Here is a 14,668-nt window from a genome sequence, read left to right as displayed (position 1 = left end):
GTCTTCCATATTGAGTTATATTTAATAACCTCGCAATCCGCCATATTCCAAATGAACGGCGGTATGTACGTAATCGAGACCAGAAAATCCAGTGATTAGCATTATGAGTGAGTTAAAATTATTGTTGCTTTCATCCATACAGCAAGATTGATGTAATACTCCATCGCTAACACGCCATCAACAACGTCACTGCGCATGACTGTCCGATAACTCTGCCACAATCACAGACTGCTGGGAACCAGTTTTCGCACCCGGAAGTCCACACTGGTCTTTATTGACACCCTGTTACAAATGGCCTCATCAGCATGTGCCCCGAGAAAGGAAAAGACAATTCAAACACAAACATATGTAAGTAATAACTTTTATTCATTTATTCCACTGCTCCAGGGTCTGCCGAAACCCGCAACTCAATGTACCCTGCAAGGAACTTAAACTCCATGCATCGCGTACTGAGTAAGGAGATTAAGGAACAGGCTGGAAGACCGCGAGAAACAAGAGAATAAAATTATAAAATGAAAATTGCCATCACACTTCCATTTCATAACAATAATGTAAACGTGAAAATCAATTTAATGAAATATTTATTTAACTATAAATGTTCCTACTGGCCTGTACAAACTGACGGAACAACATACCAACACTTGGCAGGGATACACTTTCGGAACTGATCGGTTAACATCGGTTGTTTCCGTATTCGGGTCAATACTGGCGACGAAGTTCGGAAATCTCAAGAGTACATACCACACATTGCATCATTGCAGAGTTTTGTGTAATATTTGTAATACTGGCTTTTACATGTACTCTAAGTATTGTTAGCATAAACAAAACCATTTCTAGTTTAGAAGTGATAAAAATCAACATGGCAGTCCTATACCCCGGTAATCTATTTCGAGGTCGATCACAATGAGTGTGTAAGTGAGTTTGGTTTTACGCCGCTTTTAGCAATATTCCAGCAATATCACGGCGGGGGACACCAGAAATGGGCTTCACACATTGTACCCATGTAGGGAATCGAACCCGGGTCTTCGGCGAGACGAGCGAACGCTTTAACCACGAGGCTACCTCTCGATCGCAATAATGTGATCACTGGAACAGTTTTGCAGTGTTCGAAGAGGTCCTGTAATTATTGATTATCGCTTGGATGTAACTGACCAGTTCCGGGTGTGTCATCCCGCGAGTGTACAGTATAGTAACATAGCCCTAGAGGCACAGAGATGGCCTCAGGGGTATACATGTCACCCTCAGCCGTCTCGCGTCATCGTACAAACTGTGTAAAATATAACAGCAAATATCACCTTGGTTACTGGACTAGTGGAGGACTTCGTGGAGTTTTGGCCAGTGAGGCGGATCAAATTGTATTTTGAGATATTTTGTACGATGATACGAAACGACCCCCTTCTATTCAACTCCTTCCAAATCCTTCAAATCTATGTTAAATGAACGTTGAATATTGGATCAAACTTAACCTCACCGATAATAATAAGACACTCTGTATTCCCCTTTTACAGGATTCCGAGTGTAGGGAAAACCCCATTACAGGGAATTCCCCACAATGGCGATTCCAGAAATAACCATGTAGGAGATTCCCCATACCGAGATTATCCTCATTCACGGATTCCCGTCCAGGAAAGACGAGTTTCCCTCGAAAAGAAAGAACTTTTGAGTTAACTGCTAGAACAAAGTAGATACACTATGAGGATATTTTGTATTTAAAATATGACTGGAAAAGTAATGAAAATATTGAATTTATATTGCAATTATTGTACATAGTAATTTCCAACATATCAACTGCACGGATTTCGATCACTCATATATATCTAATGTGCCTACCGCACTCGCCCCATTCAATACCATTACATATCTATGACGTCAGACTTATTCCCTGCACGTGGTGGTGTCACTGACACAATATGTATCAAGACAACAACTTTTGATAACTGATATGATGATATTGTCATGTGTCATGGAATGATATGATAAAGAAATACCAAAACAGTTATAATTCTGAAATGACAAACACGTTGAGAACAAGTCACTTCACCCCCACGATTCAGGTACGTAGAAACGTGGGTATGATAGGTAAAACTGGAATGAAAATACGTAAAACAAACGTGACACTGTATGTACTGTTGCATGTCACTGAGAACCTCAAATCTGAGGGTTATCACATTCCATATCTGTACGACACGTGACGTGGTCACGTGACATCGGACGCCTTCGGGGCTATTCCGCCAATAACCCGAATAACATTCGATCGTAGAATAAGCAGTGGGAGAAGTATAAATGGCGATTTAAAAGTCGTTTCACCATCTCGTTAATGACAAGGCCTGCAAGATTAGGGCAACAGAAACGCTGACGGTTTTTGTCTAATTGGCAGAGCTCGGCACTTCCGGGTTTAGAGGCTATTGGTTGTGAAGATACGATTCAGCAAATTAGAAACGAAGCCAGGATTCACAGACCTCCATAAGCAGGATCATGCGTCTTATATCAGCATGTCACAGTAACAAAACGTTTGGAGACAGCATGGATAAATAATCTTATTCGTAATATCTCATTCTCGACGTTCACTACTTTTAGTATGCTGCATTGTGTAGTTAACAAATCCGTTGTCGGTTTCAAGATCATGTAACGACCCGTTTGGATCCAATTTTGAGGTAGGAACACAATGTGTCATAGTAGACTCCAATTATTTCCAAATTGGATAATTTTAAGATAATTTTGGACAAATAGTGACATGTTTTTTTCATAACTCTTCTCTTATTTCGTACAACATCTGATGTGTTCTTCAGTTCCTGCATAAGTTTGAGATCGATATCGGTTACATGGGGCATGGGAAGCCTGGGTTTGATTCCCACATGGACACAATGTGAACATGATAATCATTCCCCGAGGGCCGCTGTGAGGCTGCTCGACTAGCTCTACGCGTGGACTAGCCAAGTTGCTCGACTAGTACTACATGCGGACTAGCCAAGTTGCTCGACTAGTACTACACGCGGACTAGCCAAGTTGCTCCACTAGTACTACGCGTGGACTAGCCCAGCAGCTCGACTAGTACTACACGCGGACTAGCCAAGTTGCTCGACTAGTACTACGCGTGGACTAGCCCAGCAGCTCGACTAGTACTACACGCGGACTAGCCCAGCAGCTCGACTAGTACTACACGTGGACTAGCCAAGTTGCTCGACTAGTACTACACGTGGACTAGCCCAGCAGCTCGACTAGTACTACAGTCTAACCCAGTCTCCCAAATAACAATAATCTACTATGCTTATGTTGGGACAATTTAACTTTATGCACAGCCAACGGTCGCATAACATCACTGATGAAAGTAGCAATATATATTCTAAATCCAATAAACATGCGTATATTTAAAGGTTATTCCGCGAGTGTGTGTTGAGAAGGTTAACAATCTTTATAAAGAATAACCATTGTATTTCGTGAATCCTGGCTATAAGGTGTTATAACCTACTTATCGCGCAGTGACGTATCATCATTCGTTTTACAGTTCACTTTCCTTCAAAAGAACCTCTGATAATTCAGTGTGTTAACCGAAATCCTCTTTTATTTGAGAGCCAAACGTTATTTAATAAGTTTACTATGTCATATCCCCCTAAGCTGAAGGCGGATGTTTCATGGCTAATTTTACAGATTTCACAAAATGCATGAATATCTATTCAGCATAAAACTATCAATAAACAGCGCCACATTTCTTTAAATGCTATTTTGGTTCTAAATTGCATCTTAAAAAGGAAGCTGTTCTCCTCTTGCATTGAGCTCGACCCTCACCTTGACACTGGTAGTCACGTGGCTCACCCTCACGTGGCATATCTGTCCAATCACATTCAACACTGAGAACACAATGTGGGACAGTTTTGTATTGCAGTGGATATGAACTTTGCGGTGACGTCACGACCATTGCTTTTTCTCACGGATTATTTGCCTTGTCGACATTTCTTTGGTTTTATCCTGTGGAGCTGTATCCAATCAATGCACGGCCTGCACTGAAATATATACATTGATGTACAAAGGTGTTAAGAAGTTCTGATGTCATCACATGTCTGTTCGTGGCTACGTTGCTCACAATGTTGGATTAAAAACTCAATTTAGTCATCATATAACATTCCGCGTTTTGAGCAGAAATATTCGACTATACTCACAACCACAGCTAGTGCATTCTAGTTGGAGACGAGTAGTCTACCCTTGCACACACTCACCGCTCGATGGCGCTGGGAGAGCCTTTCGCAGTGATATGGAGCAAAGGGAGAGAACCCATCAATGGTCAGTTGGTACTCTCGCACTTTGAAGATAGGTAATTGTTCAAGGGGAACGACTCTTTGTATCTTTCAGAAGGGAGCTTCCGCCTTCGTTTGTGGAATAATGAGATGGAGCACAAGGTCCTCTAGAAGTGGAAGATTAATTGTTCAATCCCTGAAATCTCAGAAAAGGCTTCTGAAAGACTGGTCCCTTAATGTGATGTGCATCGAAGTTAGAGCAGCAGAAATTTCCATCACAATCAAACGTTCTCATAGGTTGCCAGGGCAACATGGACCTGGCGCCCAGGTAGTGGAATCATCTCCCTTGACACTATAGCTACTCGTGCCATGTCCTTCACAGCAGACGATGCACTGGCATTCAAAGATGCTTTACCCAGACCTAGTGTTTTGATCAAAGATTCAAAAAACAGGGCCCGGAGCTTCATACTCTCACGATCCTTCCGTCCCTGTCATCATATGATCGACTCCCTGTTAACAGGTGCGTGTTTGTCCTGTTGCTTCTCGTCACCAGACCCAGTACTCGCCACGCTGTCACTCTGGCAAATATGCATCTCCAGTTCTGTCAAGCGATTCTCCACGTCCCACTGTTGCTGGTTTAGCTTCACAGTCAGAGCTGAGTTCTCACTCTCCAACTGGGCGAGTCTCTCTCTCAACCTGGATATCTCCTTGAGCAAAATTTCAGCTTGGGTATCTGTTTGTCTACATGGCGACCCTATGCTCACTGGACTAATGCTAGCGGTCATAGGAGACATCGCCATGGGGGAATGGGTTTGCAGGGGGTGTTGGATGTGGTGAGGGGGGACGAGACTGGACTGAGATGCCCCCAGACTGTTAGGGGTGGTCAGGATCATGCTTGGGGAGGGAGGGCTGTAGACAGGGGGTGCTGAGAAAGGCGTCAGGTACGCCATTTGGGGCTGGTTGACATATGGGTAGTTTTGAGGAAGGGTGTTCAAGTTCCCCTGGTAGTGGGCGTGTGCCCGCTGGTAATGGTCGGACATAGTCGGAGGTGTATTGGCACTGACGGTGGAGATTCCCGCCACAGAGAACTTGGTTTGTCGAGGCGACGGTGGAGGACTGAATGGACTTTTGGCTGATTCCGTGACAACTGGCGATCTCTGTGGCGGCGATGCACTGGCGTACGACGTCATACTCGATATTGTCATTGATGTGGTCATATTGCACACAACCTGCTGCGCTGATTCCAGCGACTCGTTTCTTTCGTGGTCGTCGCAGTGAGCGATGATGTTGTCCTCGCTGCGAGACGCTGGACCCATACCTCCCCCGTAGTCTGCACCGTACTGGTCGTGTCTCTCCTCCGTGCTGTTGTGGGCGGGGAGCCCGGCAGGGAGGGTGTGGTGGCGGTGCACAAGCATCGTCTCCAGCGGGACCTTGCCGGCTGATTCCACAAGGCCAGGCGTGCTCTTACTCCTAGACATTGCAACTGAAACAATAAAGGTGAAGGTCAACAAATGTGAAGATCAACAAAGGTAAAAGTGAACAAAGGTGAAGGTCAACAAATCTTCATCCTTAGTCTATCGTATTTCCATCATGATAAATACCCTTGAGCAGTTCGCCACCATAGGTTCCTGTCGAGTGCGGCGTCATTATCTCAACCCCTTCATCTAGAGTTTCGCATTAGAGTATTCTAACGGGATCGGGTGGTCAGGCTCACTGACTTAGTTGACACGTGTCATCGTATCCCATTTGCGTAGACTGATACTCTTGTTGTTGATCACTGGATTATCTGGTCAAGACTAGATTATTTAAAGACAGCCGCCATATAGCTGGCGTTAATACACAAACCAACCAACCCGCCAACCAATCATGAGAGTAATTTTACGTCGTGCCATTCGTATCGGGCTTCAAACGGGCTTCAAATTATAGCGATTCTGCCAAGGGTATTCATTAATCGACGAGTAACACATTGGAAAGTCGAATATGGCTCGGCTGTAAAAACATAAATTAAATAAATATTTAATATCTCATAACCCTGAATATTTAATTGCCATTGAGGACACCAGGAAATGACAGAGCACGTGATGAGGCAATGCGTCAAAGAAAACATATAATGTTGAAAAAATTAATTGAGTAATTAATATAACGCGGTTTTGCTGGAGACGCTGAAAAAGTGTTTGGTCCAGAATCTATTTGTGGTGGTCTTGGGCCTAGCGGACTACAGCAGAGACAATATCAAAGGCTGTGCTGACAAACCCACGGTCATAGGATTCTGGTTCAAGCAAGGGATTAAACTCTTCAGATTGATAATAATAATGAAAATATTTGTAACGCGCCTCTTCCAGGCTATCATTTTGCTCAAAGCGCACAATCTGATTATTATTACCCCGGGTAACCCAAGCTGCCTGTTAGGCGCTAGAAGGTTATGGTCACATGACTTTATCCAACCGGGTACCCATTTTCTGCTGGGTGAACAGAGGCAATTGTGAATAAACCCACTTGCCTCTAAGGTGAGACCACATGTATCACATATGCTTCGTTGTGGGGCAGAAATGAAGTCCTAGAAATCTCAGGATTCAAGCTGTCACACACTGTCACCCATCCAAGGACCCTCCGCACCCAACCTTGCTTAACTGATGTGTGTCTGAGCTCTATGCACAGGACCACACGCCACCATAATAGCAAGGCCACCCGTTTAACTTGTATATGATAGCAAATAGTTTGTGATAATGATGCTCAATGTGGCTGTATATATGATATAGTGAACAAATATATGATGTTTATAATGATATATGACAAGATAGGAAGTAAAGTTTCTAAAAGTATGTGAAAATCGTCTAATTACAAGTCCCCGTGCTAACACGGAAATAAATGAGGATTCCAAGGCCACTGAGCACTTCAATTCTTTCTCCAATCGAAAGGTCAATTCGATTTTGCGTAACACCTAAACCAACCCCGGCGTGAATCTGAGACATGCAGCAAGTTAAACACGCGTGGTTTTGGCTGTAAAGAAAACACACGTTCGTTTGGTGGCTACCACTCCCGGTCGGCAGCTACTAACGCGCTTCATCTAACCAAGCTGCTGAAGCTACAACTTTAATCTTATTTTGAGCAGTATTGACGAGAATCGGTTTATCTAAAAGGTCGACAGAACCTCGATAATATCCCCATAGGAGATCTAACTCACTTACCGCCCGGCATTGGCGTATACCGGATTAGACGATACACCGCCCCACTCCAATCAACACCTTTAAAAACCTATCGTGTTTTCCTAAGTACAAATAACGTTTTCCCAACTGACTTGGGAACAAGGAATTAACCACACTTTGCTGACAGAGAAAACTGTTCCTCGTCCCAACTCTCGAACATGCTAACATGGGCTAAACGTATGTGGCGTTCAGACAAAACGAAGTCTTAAATTAGAAACAGTCTTTTCATATCCATTCTCGTTCGATATATCGGCAGACGAGATAGACTAAAAAACGTGAGCATAGGTTATTTTTTGTTGTAAATTAGATCGCTTTCATGAAACAAATTTTGCGGCGGATGAAAGGAAGATGAGATCTAAACCCACCGTTATAGAGAACTGAGGATAGGGGGAGAGGAAGAACCAGAGATAAGACGTAAGGAGGTTGAGTGCTATTGGGTGAAGGTGTAAGGGGGTTGAGGGCTATTGGATGAAGGTGTATGGGGGTTGAGGGCTATTGGATGAAGGTGTAAGGGGGTTGAGGACTATAGGGTGAAGGTGTATGGGGGTTGAGGACTATTGGGTGAAGGTGTTGAGTGCTATTGGGTGGGGTTGAGGGCTATTGAAGGTGAAGGTGTATAGGGTGAAGGTGTAATATGGGGGTTGAGTGCTATTGGGTGAAGGTGTATGGGGGTTGAATTGGGTGTAAAGGGGTTGAGGGCTAGGGGGTTGAGGACTATGGATGAAGGTGTATGGGGTTGAGGAGCTATTGGGGGTGTATGGGGGAGAGGACTATGTGGGTGAAGGTGTAAGTGGGGGTTGAGGGATTGGGGGGTTGAGGACTATAGAACGAAGGTAAGGGGTTGAGGGGGCTATTGGGTGAGGTGTATAGGGTGAAGGTGTATGGGGGTTGAGGGCTATTGGGTGAAGGTGTATGGGGTTGAGGGCTATTGGATGAAGGTGTTGGGTGAAGGTGTAAGGGGGGGTTGAGGGCTATTGGATGAAGGTGTAAGGGGTTGAGGACTATAGGGTGAAGGTGTATGGGGTTGAGGGCTATTGGGTGAAGGTGTATGGGGGTTGAGGGGCTATTGGGTGAAGGTGTTTGAGGGGGGGTTGAGGGCTATTGAGGGGTGAAGGTGTTTGGGGGTTGAGAGGCTATTGGGTGAAGGTGTTTGGGGGTTGAGAGCTGTGGGTGAAGGTGTAAGGGGTTGAGGGCTATAGGTGAAGGTGTAAAGGGGTTGAGGGCTATTGGGTGAAAGTGTATGGGGGTTGGATTGAAAGGTGTTTGGGGTTGAAGCTGTAAGGGGTTGAGGAAGGTGTTTGGGGTATAGGGTGAAGGTGTGTTGAATTGGGCTGAGGTGTTGGGGTTGGGCTATAGGGTGAAGGTGTAAGGGGGTTGAGGGCTATTGGGTGAAGGTGTATGGGGTTGAGGGCTATTGGGTGAAAGTGTATGGGGGTTGAGGGCTATTGGGTGAAGGTGTTTGGGGGTTGATGGCTATTGGGTGAAGGTGTTTGGGGGTTGAGGGCTATGGGGTGAAGGTGTTTGGGGGTTGAGGGCTATTGGGTGAAGGTGTAAGGGTGTTGAGGACTATTGGGTGAAGGTGTAAGGGTGTTGAGGACTATTGGGTGAAGGTGTAAGGGTGTTGAGGACTATTGGGTGAAGGTATAAGGTGAGATAAGGTGTATGGGGTTTTAGGGATATGGTGTGTAGGCGTTAGGGAGTTATTTATTTATGGGATGTATGTGTTGAGGGGTATAGGCGGTAGATGTCAGGGGTTTGCGAGATATAGGCGTATGGTAGTTGTAGTTTAGGGTGTGCTGTGTCGGTGTATGGGGCGTCAGGCATTCTGGATTTGTGGGGTGTAGGAGTTGAGGGTGTGGGGTGTAGGTGTCAGGGGACTATGTATTTCTGGGGTGTAGGAGTTGAGGGTGTGGGGTGTAGGTGTCCTGGGGTTGTGGGGTGTAGGAGTTGAGGGTTGTGGGGTGTGGCGTCAGGGGGTTGTGGGGTGTAGGAGTTGAGGGTTGTGGGGTGTGGCGTCAGGGGTTGTGGGGTGTAGGAGTTGAGGGTTGTGGGGTGTGGCGTCAGGGGGTTGTGGGGTGTAGGAGTTGAGGGTTGTGGGGTGTGGCGTCAGGGGGTTGTGGGGTGTAGGAGTTGAGGGGTGTGGGGTGGAGGAGTGTCCAGCTGTGTGGTGTGTAGGTGTATGGGGCGTGTGGGATGTGGGAGTTGAGGGGCATAATGGTTTAAGGGGTATGGGGTAATAGGTGTTTAGGTGTTAAGTTACGGGCACGGGGCGGATGAGATATGGGAATGTAGGTGTATTGGGACGGTTTGTAATGTGGTGGGAGAATATGGAGGTGATCTAGGTGGCGTCGCTGGCAATTATTATAAGAAAATCAGTCCACGAGTGGTTTACAGCTTCCGCTATCAACCGCCATGACAAGTCACGAGGGACAGTTTCTCGCAATCTGTCGTCTGCTTCCGCAAAGGTCAAAGATGCAACTTTGAGATATTTATGGTTGAGATGACGCCTGGATCTCGCGCTGGATAGTCGTCGTGATTGGAATGACTCTTATGATATACCCATATGTGACATCACAGGATGAGGAGCGAATAAACTGATTAGCCGCGACGTTTTATTCCTTTCTAAACAAAGTTATTTCTTTTCCTTCGTTAGATAGTTGTACGTCCATCATTTAATCATCTCCTGAATTTAGTGATCGTAAGATGTGACCGGACCAAGTCTTCAAATAGGACAAGATCTGACCAAGCCAGACTTGTGACTTAGTCTGTAAGAAGGACTTGGATGTCACCGGGCCAAGTCTTTAAGAATTACCAAGATGTGACCTGGCTAAGTCGTTAAGGAGGACTAAGATATGACCGGGCTGTCTTTAAGGACTAAGATGTGACCTGGCCAAGACTTAGTCTGTAAGAAGGACTTAGATGTCACCTGGCCAAGTCGTTAAGGAGGACTAAGATATGATTGGGCCAATTCTGTAAGGAGGACGAGATATTTGAAGACCATTTATCAGAGGAATTCAAGTTTTCGTTAATATACAGTTAATAAATCACAGTATATTGGGCTGCAGTATATATTTTACAGACAATTATACAGGTAGATTTAAAACACGTTTTGTTTTCATTTGACAACAACGTTATGTTATTTTACAACAAACATGGACTCCTAAATCAGCCTACCAATGAGGAATAAATTAACACTGACAGTAAAATGCACTACAATGAGAAACATTGTTATTTGAAAGAGAATATCCATTCCATACATACCTTTTTCTAATGGCGCCTTTTTATATTTTTCCAAACGTTTAACAGCGATTGCTTCAAGTTTCACCCTCGCGGCGGGGTATTCCTTTAAAACGTCCCACAGGTCTTTTTTTGCTAAACAGAACAAGTCTGAGTACCCGACTGAGCGCACGGAAGCAGTCCTCCTGTTGCCGGCAGTGCCCATGTTTAATATACTGATTTCACCGAAGTAGCTGCCTGGTTTGAGAGTAGCGAGCACGGTCTTCCCGTTGTCCGCCACCACGTGCAATCTCCCACGGTTGACAATGTACATCTCCTTACCCACCTCACCTGAAACATAAGCACACCTTGAATACATGATCAAGTCCTGGGATGGGTGGGGCATCTAAAATAGAGGGAAGATGAGATGTATGATCCAAGCAATGAAACACCTGAGCGCGTTCATCACGTGAAACAGATTCACGCGCGAATAAATGAGCGCGTTTGCCACATATAACACAAAGATTGGTTGGTTGTTTAACGCCTCACTCAGCAATATTCCAGCTATATGGCGGCGGTCTATAAATATTCAAGTCTGGGCCAGACAATCTAGTGATCAACAGCATACGTTACACATGTTATGTTAGGTGAATGCCGGATGAAACAAACAGACATGTGAATATCTAGGAGTGCAGATCATATGAAATAGAGGATACAAAATAAACAACACAATTCACATTCACACCTCTGAAAACGTGAGTCTTGTGTGAATATTAAAACATATCTAAGAGAAAATATGTGAATGGGAGATTCGATAATCTGTCACCTGAAAAGAGACACCTGAAGGAACAGAATTTCACCTTGTGCTTCCCTTCAACACTGGACATCGTCACTGAACATTACAACTAAACCTCACATCTACTAGCGGGAACAGAAGAGCTCAACAGAAATACCTCCACGCAAAGGAGCACCTGTCACAGACGCCAGTCTATATGTCTTATTTGCTAAATGAACTTGATATGTTGTTTTGCATTGTGTAGTGATCACTAGTCACTCGGAGGTCCAGGGTTGGAACGCCACACGGAACTAAGACAGACCCATATGTTACAGGGATACAGACACTCAAGTAAGTGCACTCACTAAAACATATATTTATTTACTATAATCTTACCCCACGACAGCGCTTCTCATCGGGAATACAATGAAATTTAACGTCCTCGGACAATGGGCTACTCTGGACCATTATTCCAAGTAAACCACATGATGACTGGAGTCTGCGACATTTTATCTACAAATACCTAGTCATAAGAAAATGGCAGCGATATCAGCATTCCTGTGAATTCCACCATTCCTGTGAATTCCAGATGCTAGATGTTTGATCTCAAGAAACACCTTTACATAAGCAGAAACCATGAGAGGGTAACCTGGGTAACCTTTTCTTTGGTTTGGCCATTCTAACACGTGTAACCAGGTCCGTTGTTATCAATATTTCTTTGTCTGCACAGTTTACCAATGACCTTTTAATGAATATTGTAAAATATTTCATTGCTTAAGCTACAAAATTAGATATAAAACATATCTTAAATACGATGTAAATATAGTACATCCTTAACAGTTTGCATTTATTGTGTTTCCTTGTGTAATCAAGGGATCTTTTACATTATAATCTCAATCAATAAACTGATTGATGGTACGGACAATATAGAACACAGGTTTCCTCCGGAAAATCAGCCACTTAATGAGTAAACAGCTAATAACAAATCTGATATGGTAATAGAATAAGTAACGGCGAATTAGTTACAGAATTACGAACACAGACTATCTCATAATAATGAAATTGCACTCGTGTCTGTCCTTCGAAGTCTCATCTCAACAATATAAGGATTAATATTGCTGTTGAAACTGTACACTCTTTCCGACCGCCGCCTTTCCCGGTGCCCAAAGCCGACGAGTGACTCAATCCATTAAATATATTTGACGTAACCTTCTTGTACTATCGATCGACGATCACATTAACAAACAACAATCAAGCCCTGGCCGTGCCTTGCCTATACCAAATCAGTGCCGTAATGTGCTTGTACAAGCGAACGCGGGGTACAGGAAGTATTCGAGAAGTGTTCGTTCTTACTAAGTGCTATGCCACGATATTTACCTGGATTGTACACGTTAGGACTGAATCATATTCCAGAATACATGTCAGTGAGAGAATTTGTTTTAAAGACGGTCGTCGTTTAATTATCGAAACGTATTTTAGAGTGAGTGAGTGACTGAGTAGGGGTTTACGCCGCTTTTAGCAACATTCCAGCAACATCAAGGCGGGGGACACCATAAATAGGCTTCACACTTTGTACCAATGTGTGGAATCGGACCCGGGTCTTCGGCGTGACGAGCCAACGCTTTAACCACTAGGATACCCCCCCCACCCCATATTTTAGAACGTGAGACCTGGCACTTCATGTTGTAAACTCCAGTACTTGTGGTTGCTGCCGAGGACCAGGGTTCGATTCCCCACATGGGTACTACGCGTGAAGATTATTAATTTTCTGGTGTCCCCGCTGTGATAATCGTGGAATATTGCTAAAAGCGGCATAAAACCCAACACACTCACTTACTTGTATTTACTAGACTCATCATAGTGGACATTTATATCATAACAGGTGATTTCTCTGCTGTGCATAACAACAACCATGGTTAGTTATTCAAATATCCTACCAATTTAACTACAACTTGTAAATCATTCTAGATACTGTCAAAGCGCATCCCGCACTTTAGGCAATAGAGAAGATGAACCTGTTGACTGTCTTTGGGAGTAGGTTAAATCAATGCGCGATGTTGTCACTGGTAGAATGCATGAACTGAAAGACAGGAAACAGAATTGAAATGAACCCATTATGTCCTTGACAGCTGTCATTCAAAGTCTCGTTGCACTACGCGAGAAGTGTGTGTAGTGGCGCCCTCTGACAAGGCCTGAATACCGGAGCTGGCAGAAACGCTCTGGGCCCAAACACAATAGTTCTATAGTACGCCCTAAACAGTTTGCATGTATTAAGCACAGTTTGCATTTGACCCACATCCACAAGCAGACAGCATATTTCCACAGGCATCAACATGACGCTCTCTACTTTGTTGTCTTATTACGTCTGTTGTTCTCACATCTACATACATGCTCTCTGCCTCATAGCATTCACTCACATGATGAAGGGGTGATGATATACATCGAACGTTGTGTTCCTCATAGTGAGTGAGTGGGTATGGTTTTACGCCGCTTTTAGCAATATTCAAGCAATATCACGGCGGGGGACACCAGAAATGGGCTTCACACAATGTGCCCATGTGGGGATTCGAACCCGGGTCTTCGGCGTGACGAACCAACGCTTTAACCACTAGGCTACCCAACCGCCCGTGTTCCTCATAACAGTGAGTGAGTGAGTGAGTGAGTGAGTGAGGTTTCCGCTTTTAGCAATATTCCAGTAATATCACGGCAGGAGACACCAGAAATGGGCTTCACACATTGCACTCATGTGGGGAATCGAACCCGGGTCTTGGGTGGGACGAGCGAACGGTTTAATCTCTAAGCTACCCCACCATAAAACTCTCTTCCGTATGTGTATCACTTCTTAATGACATTTAAGACCTAGGTGATCTCTGTTGATGTTAATGAACAAAAATTCGCTACCGCTGTCTTCACGTATACCCAGCTGAACGGCCTCACACCAACAGCCATCCTTGGAGACATGGCGTCAACTTTAGGGTTAATACTTCTTCCGGTGTTCAAGAGGGCAAGAGAGCGCAGTGAGAAGACCAGGGTGACCTTTATCTGCCACCTCTAAGGCATATGTATGTAAAATACAAGATTTTTGATGAGCGAAGAATCTCCACACGTCATATAGCAGGTGGAGTGGGCGTCTCTCGTGAGGTAGGTGAGTACATTCTGTGGAATGAACTGGGCATGAAAAAGATTAAAAGCACGCTGAGGTCCAATGTTCCGAACCACTTATCGGACACCTACAAGGT

The 14,668-nt window shown here is 44.5% G+C and overlaps 1 protein-coding gene across 1 annotated transcript in view; it reads right to left on the bottom strand.

The window, feature by feature from the left end:
- Positions 1–347: 347 nt before the first annotated feature.
- Positions 348–14,668, bottom strand: part of LOC124277295 (cyclic nucleotide-gated olfactory channel-like) — a 172,077-nt gene continuing 157,756 nt past the window's right edge. The window contains exons 3-4 of the mRNA XM_046712946.1: positions 10,700–11,005; positions 348–5,715 (exon numbers count right to left, since the gene is read on the bottom strand). Of these exons, the coding sequence (XP_046568902.1) occupies positions 4,727–5,715; positions 10,700–11,005 (1,295 nt within the window). The 3' untranslated portion in view covers positions 348–4,726. The remainder of the gene's footprint in view (positions 5,716–10,699; positions 11,006–14,668) is intronic.

This window comes from Haliotis rubra, unplaced genomic scaffold, assembly GCF_003918875.1.
Source record: "Haliotis rubra isolate DU_JTF1 unplaced genomic scaffold, ASM391887v1 Scf22, whole genome shotgun sequence".
Taxonomy (NCBI): domain Eukaryota; kingdom Metazoa; phylum Mollusca; class Gastropoda; order Lepetellida; family Haliotidae; genus Haliotis; species Haliotis rubra.
The sequence above is the reverse complement of the archived record's forward strand: the minus strand, read 5'-3'. Positions and strand labels throughout refer to the sequence as shown.